The sequence below is a fragment of the Pseudophryne corroboree genome, chromosome 12, assembly GCF_028390025.1.
Source record: "Pseudophryne corroboree isolate aPseCor3 chromosome 12, aPseCor3.hap2, whole genome shotgun sequence".
Taxonomy (NCBI): Eukaryota; Metazoa; Chordata; class Amphibia; order Anura; family Myobatrachidae; genus Pseudophryne; species Pseudophryne corroboree.
The window spans coordinates 172,009,810-172,021,487 of record NC_086455.1 but is presented as its reverse complement, the minus strand read 5'-3'; the positions used below and the strand labels follow the sequence as shown (position 1 = coordinate 172,021,487).

At 51.4% G+C, this 11,678-nt stretch overlaps 1 protein-coding gene across 1 annotated transcript in view; it reads left to right on the top strand.

Moving 5' to 3' along the window:
- CINP (cyclin dependent kinase 2 interacting protein) overlaps positions 1–11,469 on the top strand; it is a 14,041-nt gene extending 2,572 nt beyond the window's left edge. The window contains exons 2-5 of the mRNA XM_063948567.1: positions 1,915–2,083; positions 9,249–9,363; positions 9,458–9,587; positions 10,720–11,469. Coding sequence (XP_063804637.1) covers positions 1,915–2,083; positions 9,249–9,363; positions 9,458–9,587; positions 10,720–10,922 — 617 coding nt within the window. The 3' untranslated portion in view covers positions 10,923–11,469. The remainder of the gene's footprint in view (positions 1–1,914; positions 2,084–9,248; positions 9,364–9,457; positions 9,588–10,719) is intronic.
- The last annotated feature ends 209 nt before the right edge of the window (positions 11,470–11,678 follow it).

Here is an 11,678-nt window from a genome sequence, read left to right as displayed (position 1 = left end):
TTTTACCCAATTCCCCCCCCCCCCCCCCCCCCCCCCCCCCCCCCCCCCCCATTTTTTAAACTTTTTCATACTTTATGTTCCACTTGGACTACAATTGTGAATGGTAATGTGGCCGGAGACCCTGGCGGCCACGGCACGTAAGGGGTTATCCCTTAAGTGCCCGACGCCATTTTAAGGACAATCGGCGCTTGGTGCCACTGTCAAATGTACTTACGGCGCCAGGCGGAACTGTTTAAAAATATGTTTAATAATGTGTCATATGTTATATCGCTGCGCAGTGCGCAGTTGGGGAATGATGGACTGCACGGTTATAGAACTGCAGGGACAGCGCACTTATGAGAAAAGTACAAGGTATTTTGTTTCTACAAAGGCCTTGACAATTCTTCTTGACACACTTTTGCATAGAAAGTCGTATGGTAATTGTCCTAGCTCCAGCAGGGAATAGGTGACAATTGGCGGCTTTTGGTGGCCAAACATTTTCTTTGAGATACAAAGGAAGGTTTGGAGAGAAGACTGTTTGTGTTTCCAGCATCTCCTGTTGTGTGATAAGCCAAAACTGGTTTTACATGGAGGCGTGAGAGAGACAGGAACATGTTAATGACATTGTGTTTTTATGAATGCAAACTAGTGGGTTTCATTTAACAACAGTTTGATGTAAGATTTCTTAGGCTGCATTATCTAGGATGCAGCTTTATGTTTAAATTACAAGTACTTTGTGTGTTACAGGAAAAGGACGAGGAACATTTGTTAGGGAAATCAAATACAAACCGTATGTGATAAATGTATCAATGGTGAAGTGTAAACTCCCGGGTGGTAGGAATTGGAGTTTAAATGACACCAAACTTTGTGTGTGTGACAGGAAGGAGGAAATTGCTTCATGCACTTAAATCCTTTTAAAATGTAAGTTTATTTAAATATTTTAAGATATCCTGATTGGATGGAGAGGACTCAGGGGGGGGGGGAACTACCCCCTGAGATGTATTGTGGTTTTACTGTATAAAAAGAGGAGGCCTGTGAGCTCCAGGTGTATTCTAACATTTTCATTCTGCCGTAACATCTTGCTGTATTGCTGTTGCGCCTAGCAATAGGGAAGAGTCTTTGAGCAAATAAACATCATCTGCCTCAAGATGATCGCTTCATCTTGTGACCTGCAGGGCTAGGCGAAACCTAGCTCCGTTTTCCGGCTGTCCAGGGTGTATCCAGCGTCTCCAAGCTCCGCCTTCCACCAGCTAGCGGCAGAGGCCTAGTCAAGCGACTAGTGGGGATTCGTCAACACCACACAGGTGTGGTAAGGTGGCGTGTCGACGCATACAGAGCAGAACAGTGGTTCCAGATGCCACGGCAGGTTAGGAGTTTGGTGGTGGCAGCGTAAACCCGCCCACTACGCAGTGGGTGGAGTAACAGGCGGTTACTGACGGTAAGCGGGAATCCCCTATGTGGCCAGGTCCCGTGTGACCTAAACATCCATCCTGTGTACTGGGGACGGGACGCGAAATCGGTGAGGGCTTTCGTATAGGACCGTCCGGTCACAGGTAACCTATGCCGAGCGCAGCGAGGTACCTAGCCCGAAGCATGGCGAATGAAGCGAGCCATGCGAGGCGACACGGTGCACTAATTGGGGTTCCTGGTCACATTACGGAGAAAACGACACCAAAAAAAACATTAAAAACTAATTTCTACCTTTTTCCATGTCATCCTTGTTCATGTCGACCTAATGTGTGTTGACCTAAGTGGTGTCGACCCTGAGTCCCAGACCCCAGGTTGGATACATAATGCCCGCATTCTGCCAGCTGATGGTCTGTCTGGGTAATGTGGGTTTCTGGCTTTATTATTACATGTGCAGAACGATTAATGCCAATTCTACAAAATAAAAACTATACTGCCAGTACTGGGCTTTATTTCCAATGTCTGCAGGTAAAAGCCCGGGATCAGGCACGCCGAAGAAGTCCGCATTAACCGGCAGTGCCAGGAAAGTGAAAGATAATGCTGCGGATTGGCACAACCTGATGCTGAAGTGGGAGAGCTGTAATGACGCTGCGTTCAGTGCTGCCAGCAAGATCGTCAACCTTAGAATCAGCGCACTGTAAGTGCCTGGGCCTACCTACAGCGACCCGTGGGCCTATCTCCCCTCAGGAGTATGTGTCCTGTCTTCCTCATAGGGAACCGCTCGGTAACATTTACCCTGTACTGCCCCTGCTACCCGTGGGCCTATCTCCCCTCAGGAGTATGTGTCCTGTCCTCCTCATAGGGAACCGCTCAGTAACATTTACCCTGTACTGCCCCTGCTACCCGTGGGTCTATCTCCCCTCAGGAGTATGTGTCCTGTCTTCCTCATAGAGAACCGCTCGGTAACATTTACCCTGTACTACCCCTGCTACCCGTGGGCCTATCTCCCCTCAGGAGTATGTTCCTGTCCTCCTCATAGGGAACCGCTCGGTAACATTTACCCTGTACTGCCCCTGCTACCCGTGGGCCTATCTCCCCTCAGGAGTATGTGTCCTGTCCTCCTCATAGGGAACCGCTCGGTAACATTTACCCTGTACTGCCCCTGCTACCCGTGGGTCTATCTCCCCTCAGGAGTATGTGTCCTGTCTTCCTCATAGAGAACCGCTCGGTATCAGTTTACCCTGTACTACCCCTGCTACCCGTGGGCCTATCTCCCCTCAGGAGTATGTGTCCTGTCCTTCTCATAGGGAACCGCTCGGTAACATTTACCCTGTACTGCCCCTGCTACCCGTGGGCCTATCTCCCCTCAGGAGTATGTGTCCTGTCCTCCTCATAGGAAACCGCTCGGTAACATTTACCCTGTACTGCCCCTGCTACCCGTGGGCCTATCTCCCCTCAGGAGTATGTGTCCTGTCCTCCTCATAGGAAACCGCTCGGTAACATTTACCCTGTACTGCCCCTGCTACCCGTGGGCCTATCTCCCCTCAGGAGTATGTGTCCTGTCCTCCTCATAGGAAACCGCTCAGTAACATTTACCCTGTACTGCCCCTGCTACCCGTGGGCCTATCACCCCTCAGGAGTATGTGTCCTGTCTTCCTCATAGGAAACCGCTCGGTAACATATACCCTGTACTGCCCCTGCTACCCGTGGGTCTATCTCCCCTCAGGAGTATGTGTCCTGTCCTCCTCATAGGAAACCGCTCTGTAACATATACCCTGTACTGCCCCTGCTACCCGTGGGCCTATCTCCCCTCAGGTGTATGTGTCCTGTCCTCCTCATAGGAAACCGCTCTGTAACATTTACCCTGTACTGCCCCTGCTACCCGTGGGTCTATCTCCCCTCAGGAGTATGTGTCCTGTCCTCCTACTCATAGGGAACCGCTCGGTAACATATACACTGTACTGCCCCTGCTACCCGTGGGCCTATCTCCCCTCAGGAGTATGTGTCCTGTCCTCCTCATAGGAAACTGCTTGGTAACATTTATCCCGTACTGCCCCTGCTACCCGTGGGCCTATCTCCCCTCAGGAGTATGTGTCCTGTCTTCCTCAAAGGAAACCGCTCGGTAACATATACCCTGTACTGCCCCTGCTACCCGTGGGTCTATCTCCCCTCAGGAGTATGTGTCCTGTCCTCCTCATAGGGAACCGCTCGGTAACATTTACCCTGTACTGCCCCTGCTACCCGTGGGCCTATCTCCCCTCAGGAGTATGTGTCCTGTCTTCCTCATAGGGAACCGCTCGGTATCATTTACCCTGTACTGCCCCTGCTACCCGTGGGTCTATCTCCCCTCAGGAGTATGTGTCCTGTCCTCCTCATAGGGAACCGCTCGGTAACATTTACCCTGTACTGCCCCTGCTACCCGTGGGCCTATCTCCCCTCAGGAGTATGTGTCCTGTCCTCCTCATAGGGAACCGCTCAGTAACATATACCCTGTACTGCCCCTGCTACCCGTGGGCCTATCTCCCCTCAGGAGTATGTGTCCTGTCCTCCTCATAGGGAACAGCTCGGTAACATTTAGCCTGTACTGCCCCTGTTACCCGTGGGTCTATCTCCCCTCAGGAGTATGTGTCCTGTCTTCCTTATAGGAAACCGCTCGGTAACATTTACCCTGTACTGCCCCTGCTACCCGTGGGCCTATCTCCCCTCAGGAGTATGTGTCCTGTCCTCCTCATAGGGAACCGCTCGGTAACATTTATCCCGTACTGCCCCTGCTACCCGTGGGCCTATCTCCCCTCAGGAGTATGTGTCCTGTCCTCCTCATAGGAACCGCTCGGTAACATTTACCCTGTACTACCCCTGCTACCCGTGGGCCTATCTCCCCTCAGGAGTATGTGTCCTGTCCTCCTCATAGGCAACCGCTCGGTAACATTTACCCTGTACTGCCCCTGCTACCCGTGGGCCTATCTCCCCTCAGGAGTGTGTGTCCTGTCCTCCTCATAGGGAACCGCTCGGTAACATTTAGCCTATACTGCCCCTGTTACCCGTGGGTCTATCTCCCCTCAGGAGTATGTGTCCTGTCCTCCTCATAGGGAACCGCTCGGTAACATTTACCCTGTACTGCCCCTGCTACCCGTGGGCCTATCTCCCCTCAGGAGTGTGTGTCCTGTCCTCCTCATAGGGAACCGCTCGGTAACATTTAGCCTATACTGCCCCTGTTACCCGTGGGTCTATCTCCCCTCAGGAGTATGTGTCCTGTCCTCCTCATAGGGAACCGCTCAGTAACATATACCCTGTACTGCCCCTGCTACCCGTGGGCCTATCTCCCCTCAGGAGTATGTGTCCTGTCCTCCTCATAGGGAACAGCTCGGTAACATTTAGCCTGTACTGCCCCTGTTACCCGTGGGTCTATCTCCCCTCAGGAGTATGTGTCCTGTCCTCCTCATAGGAACCGCTCGGTAACATTTACCCTGTACTGCCCCTGTTACCCGTGGGTCTATCTCCCCTCAGGAGTATGTGTCCTGTCCTCCTCATAGGGAACCGCTCGGTAACATTTACCCTGTACTGCCCCTGCTACCCGTGGGCCTATCTCCCCTCAGGAGTATGTGTCCTGTCCTCCTCATAGGAACCGCTCGGTAACATTTACCCTGTACTGCCCCTGCTACCCGTGGGCCTATCTCCCCTCAGGAGTATGTGTCCTGTCCTCCTCATAGGAAACCGCTCAGTAACATTTACCCTGTACTGCCCCTGCTACCCGTGGGCCTATCTCCCCTCAGGAGTATGTGTCCTGTCCTCCTCATAGGGAACCGCTCTGTAACATTTATCCCGTACTGCCCCTGCTACCCGTGGGCCTATCTCCCCTCAGGAGTATGTGTCCTGTCCTCCTCATAGGGAACCGCTCGGTAACATATACCCTGTACTGTCCCTGCTACCCGTGGGCCTATCTCCCCTCAGGAGTATGTGTCCTGTCCTCCTCATAGGGAACCGCTCGGTAACATTTACCCTGTACTGCCCCTGCTACCCGTGGGCCTAGCTCCCCTCAGGAGTATGTGTCCTGTCCTCCTCATAGGAACCGCTCGGTAACATTTACCCTGTACTACCCCTGCTACCCGTGGGTCTATCTCCCCTCAGGAGTATGTGTCCTGTCCTCCTCATAGGGAACCGCTCGGTAACATTTACCCTGTACTGCCCCTGCTACCCGTGGGTCTATCTCCCCTCAGGAGTATGTGTCCTGTCTTCCTCATAGGAAACCGCTCGGTAACATTTACCCTGTACTGCCCCTGCTACCCGTGGGCCTATCTCCCCTCAGGAGTGTGTGTCCTGTCCTCCTCATAGGGAACCGCTCGGTAACATTTAGCCTATACTGCCCCTGTTACCCGTGGGTCTATCTCCCCTCAGGAGTATGTGTCCTGTCCTCCTCATAGGGAACCGCTCAGTAACATATACCCTGTACTGCCCCTGCTACCCGTGGGCCTATCTCCCCTCAGGAGTATGTGTCCTGTCCTCCTCATAGGGAACCGCTCGGTAACATTTACCCTGTACTGCCCCTGCTACCCGTGGGTCTATCTCCCCTCAGGAGTATGTGTCCTGTCCTCCTCATAGGGAACCGCTCGGTAACATTTATCCCGTACTGCCCCTGCTACCCGTGGACCTATCTCCCCTCAGGAGTATGTGTCCTCCTCCTCATAGGAAACTGCTCAGTAACATTTACCCTGTACTGCCCCTGCTACCCGTGGGCCTATCTCCCCTCAGGAGTATGTGTCCTGTCCTCCTCATAGGAACCGCTCGGTAACATTTACCCTGTACTGCCCCTGCTACCCGTGGGCCTATCTCCCCTCAGGAGTATGTGTCCTGTCCTCCTCATAGGAACCGCTCGGTAACATTTACCCTGTACGACCCCTGCTACCCGTGGGCCTATCTTCCCTCAGGAGTATGTGTCCTCCTCCTCATAGGGAACCGCTCTGTAACATTTATCCCGTACTGCCCCTGCTACCCGTGGGCCTATCTCCCCTCAGGAGTATGTGTCCTCCTCCTCATAGGAAACCGCTCAGTAACATTTACCCTGTACTGCCCCTGCTACCCGTGGGCCTATCTCCCCTCAGGAGTATGTGTCCTGTCCTCCTCATAGGAACCGCTCGGTAACATTTACCCTGTACTGCCCCTGCTACCCGTGGGCCTATCTCCCCTCAGGAGTATGTGTCCTGTCCTCCTCATAGGGAACCGCTCGGTAACATTTAGCCTATACTGTCCCTGTTACCCGTGGGTCTATCTCCCCTCAGGAATATGTGTCCTGTCCTCCTCATAGGGAACCGCTCGGTAACATATACCCTGTACTGCCCCTGCTACCCGTGTGATGTCACATGTGCAGGAATACAGGTGTCTCGAGGGAAAGCAATACGGAACCACTGCATATGTGACCACCTGAAACTGAGATCATCCGTCCTCCATTCCTGTTCATTTTCCATTTAGAGAAGCCTGTATCTATAATTATTGTGTATTTAAAAGTATTATCAACCTGCAGATCTGTATGTGGGGACAGAATGAGAGATGATAAACCTGTAGGGAAATAACTGCTGGCTGATGCCTAGCCTGTGGCTCCCGTGTCTCCTGGTTTTATCCTGGTCATTACTGTTTTCTCCAGCTAAGGGAATCTATGGGGGGTCATTCCGAGGTGATCGCTCGCTAGCAGTTTTTAGCAGCTGTACAAACACTATGCCGCCGCCCTCTGGGAGTGTATTTTAGCTTAGCAGAAGTGTGAATGGTTGTATCGCAGAGCGCCTGCAAAAACATTTTCTGTAGTTTCAGAGTAGCTCCAGACCTACTCAGCGCTTGTGATCACTTCAGATCATTCCGATCCGGATTTGACGTCACACACCCGCCCAGCCACGCCTGCGTTTTTCCTGGCACGCCTGCGTTTTTCCGAACACTCCCTGAAAACGGTCAGTTGCCACCCAGGAACGCCCACTTCCTTTCAATCACTCTGCGGCAACCAGTGCGACTGAAAAGCATCGCTAGACCCTGTGCAAAACTGCATAGTTCGTTGTGCTTGTACGTCACACGTGCGCATTGCGCCACACTGCCGATTTTAAGCCTGATCGCTGCGCTGCGAACAAATGCAGCTAGCGATCAACTCAGAATGACCACCTATGTACTAAGCCTTGTATGGAGATAAAGTACCAGACAATCAGCTCCTCTCTGTCATTTTTCAAACACCGCCTGTAACATGACAGTTAGGGGCTGACTGGCTGGTCCTTTATCTCTCTCCAAGGCTTTAGTACATAGACCCCTATCCTTTAAGTATAACATGTGCACCCTTTCCTGAGTTTGTGATTGGTTCACCCAGAAGGCGACGTAATACCCCACAATGTTTGTTTTACCCCAAGAATTCAGACTCCCGGTGCTCCCAAAATATAAGGGGACAGTTGGGTATGAGAGTGACGTAATAGTACCCCCATATGGCTGAGAACACTGTAGGAGTCGTGTTGCCTCTGGTTACCCTCCCGGTATTTATCTAGTTGGTCTTGTTTGGATTTCCTGCCTAGGACAATACAGAGAGAACGTGAGTTGGAAGCAGAACCTGGACCAGATACTGGGGCAGTACGAGCAGAGAATGGAACCTTGGCTAGGACTAGAGGACACCAGTCCGCAGAGTGAGGGTGGAGGCGGGAGAGGGTGAATAAGGGAATGCACAGTACCGTGTGACGAGTACCAGGAGTGATACTGTGCGCCGCGTGTAGAGTTTACACTGGCTGCAGAGGATGGTGATAGTGCTGTCATTAGCCAGGGATAATACCAAATATATCGAGGGTCAGGGTTAGGGCCGTTATGCACAGGGTTGATGGTTAGGGTTAGGCACTGGGGGGGGGGGGGGGGGGTAGTTAGCCCTATCTGCCCCCCCAGGATTAGCCATAGCCGCCGCCACTCCCTGAGGGTTAGAAATAACCCTCTCCTCCGATGTCGGCATCTTCACAGTTGGGATGCCGCTGACGGTCACAACTGCCGGCATCCCAACTGCCAGGATTTTGTGTATTTCAGTAAAAATGACCTCTGTGATGTCATCGCCCCATCCCCCTGTAGTCCAGCCTTACCAGTGAGCGAGCCCAGTGTGGGGAAGAGTGTCGTGTGTGGGCTTAGGATAAACAATACCAGAAGACAGCAACATTCATCTTCCTTCTTCCCGATTTTATTCTTTGATATCTCTGGGCTGAGAACCAGCCGATGTGTTATTTGTCACTGAGACAGTGGGGGTAATTCAGAGCTGATCACAGCAGCAAATTGGTTAGCAGTTGGGCAACACCAAGTGCAGTGCAGGTGGGGCAGATGTAACATGTGCAGAGAGAGTTAGATTTGGGTGGGTTATTTTGTTTCTGTGCAGAGTAAATACTGGCTGCTTTATTTTTATACTGCAAATTAGATTGCAGATTGAACACACCCCACCCAAATCTAACTCTCTCTGCACATGTTATACCTGCCTCCCCTGCAGTGCACATGGTTTTGCCCAATTGCTATTAAAAATCCTGCTGCGATCAACTTGGAATTACCCCCATGTGCAGTGCAGGTGGGGCAGATGTAACATGTGCAGAGAGTGTTAGATTGGGTGGGTTATATTTTTCGGTACAGGGTAAATACTGGCTGTTTTATTTTTACACTGCAATTTAGATTTCAGTTTGTACACTCCACCCAAATCTAACTCTCTCTGCACATGTTACATCTGCCCCACCTGCACTGCACATGGTTTTGCCCAACTGCTAACAAATTTGCTGCTGCAATCAGATCTGAATTAGGCCCTATGTCCAGCACCGAGCTGCGGATGTGCCTGCCATGAATAAGTGGTGATTTCCAATGTGCGTTTATGTTTCTGCTAGATCGTACGAGAAGCTGTCGGTAGATAACGCGCTGCCCGGTAATGAGAACGCAGACAAGGACAAGGCAGAACTAGAAAGAGTATGCTCGGAGTTACAGGGCCTGTTGGAGCAGATGGTGAGTCCGGTCTCAGAATATTCCTCCGTCACGTTGCCCCCCTTCCACGTGGTCTATTTCACAGTGTAACTTTGGCTTTTTAATACTTCTGCAGAAACAAATACAGGTGAAGATGGAGAGACTGACTTCTACATTCAAAGGGGTTTGTGATCTTGAAGCCTTCCAGTGCAGCGGGAAAGATTCCAGACCCGTACTCTTCCATACGTGGCCCACGGCACTTTTTTGTGAGTAATCTTAGTACGTAGGGCATATTCCATTTGCAGCAGGACATATGGCGGGCGCTTACACTCCCCCCTGAAGTGCACCCTTAGGGCTCACCTCGGGCAGTAATTGAGCAGGTTTGAGTAACTGACCCGTCTCTGAGCACAGTGGGCAACACTGAAATTGACGGAGACCAGCAAATGTTTGCTGTACAGTATACCGTTTTTTGCAGTGCAGCGATCAGGTCACTACTGCGCATGCACCGCAGTGCGCAGGCGCGTCGTACGGGTACAAAGCGGATCATTGCTGAGCGATGGATTTAACGAAGAATCCATTTGCACAGGTGATCGCAAGGAGATTGGCAGGAGGAGGGTGTATGTGGGTGTCAACAGACCGTTTTCTGGGAGTGGTTGGAAAAACGGAGGCATGTCCAAGCGTTTGCAGGGCGGGTGTCTGACGTCAATTCCGGGACCGGACACGCTGAAGTGATCGCAGCGGCTGAGTAAGTTCAGACCTACTCAGAAACTGCACAAACTGTTTTTGTACTGCTTGGCTGCACAGGCGATCGCACACTTGCAATGCGAAAAGACATTCCCCCCATAGGTGGCGACTATCTGATCACTGCGCTGCAAAAAGTAGCTAGCGAGCGATCAACTCGGAATGACCCCTCCGCTCTGTACAAGATCTGCGTCTCTCATTCACACTCATTACTCGCTCCCACTCAAAATGACAGGACTTTGGGCCTAATTCAGAGTTGATCGCAGCAGCAAATTTGTTAGCAATTGGGCAAAACTATGTGCACTGCAGGGGGGGGCAGATGTAACATGTGCAGAGAGAGTTAGATTTGGGTGTGGTGTGTTCAAACTGAAATCTAAATTGCAGTGTAAAAATAAAGCAGCCAGTATTTACCCTGCACAGAAACAATATAACCCACCCAGATCTAACACTCTCTGCACATGTTACATCTGCCCCACCTGCAGTGCAGCATGGTTTTGCCCAGTTGCTTGCTTTTTTGCTGTAGCGGAGCGGATAGGCTGTGGACGGCATGGCAGGAAGATTTGGAACACCGGTTATTAGGTCATTTCATCTTTGCTTTCGCCCGTATTACACAACTTTCCAAAAATCTGTAACTTGGCATTTCCTATTATATTCCAGATGAAACTTCAGTAAAGATGTCAGACATGTACAAGAGAGAAGTGTCGCTGAAGAGCGTGATTGTGGGGGAAATGGCGCACACCTCGGATCAGGACCTGCTCATGGTGTATCTTTCCTGCTGGTTATATCAGCCTTACATCGACAACGGCATCAAAGTGCTGCTGGAGAGTATGCTCCTGGAGACGGGACACCGGCCCCTCTAGCGCTGCCGGCGTGGGACCCACTCCTGTAACTGTTCCACACTTTGGACTCTCCCCGTTTTGGTTCTTGGCGTGCCGCGAGCCAGAACCCACCTGGTTGGTGGACGTTCTGGACACTGGAGCTCAGTGAGAGAGATAACTTTGGACGTAGCGGGGTCCCTTCAGCAGACACATGCTTATAAATGCAACAGATAGAGTCCCTGCAGCAGCAACACAGGGTAACCGGGGCGGCTATAGGAGATAACACATTATGTAACAGTTCAGGAAGTCCGGTATAAGTCTGTGTGAGGCCACGTTACCAGCATGCAGAGTGTGCCTTAGCCTAGGTAAGTGATAGGCCGCTGGATACACATTAGGCGTCCTCTCAGCTTAGTCAAGTCCACACTGGCCTCAGATTAGGTCTAACATGTTGCCACCTAGAAGTCATTATGGTGTTGCCGGGGGTGATAGCAGAGGTACATCTATGGAGAAAACGCTTTGTCGTTCACATTACTCGGGAAGCAGTAATATAAGGCACTTTATACCATCCAATAAATCTGCTCTGCAGCAACGAGATGTAGACGCTTCCTTATCCCAGTACTGGTAACTGTTCTGCTCTGGCACGGTACCACCCATAACCCACCACATGGTGCAGCCCGCAATGCACGGCACTGAGTTCCCGATGACTCCTAGCCTACAATTGTTTCCTTTGTAAGATGTATTTGTGTTCATATGGTGGAGTGTGCAGCAAAGGGACAGTCTAACCAATGGTGCTGGCAC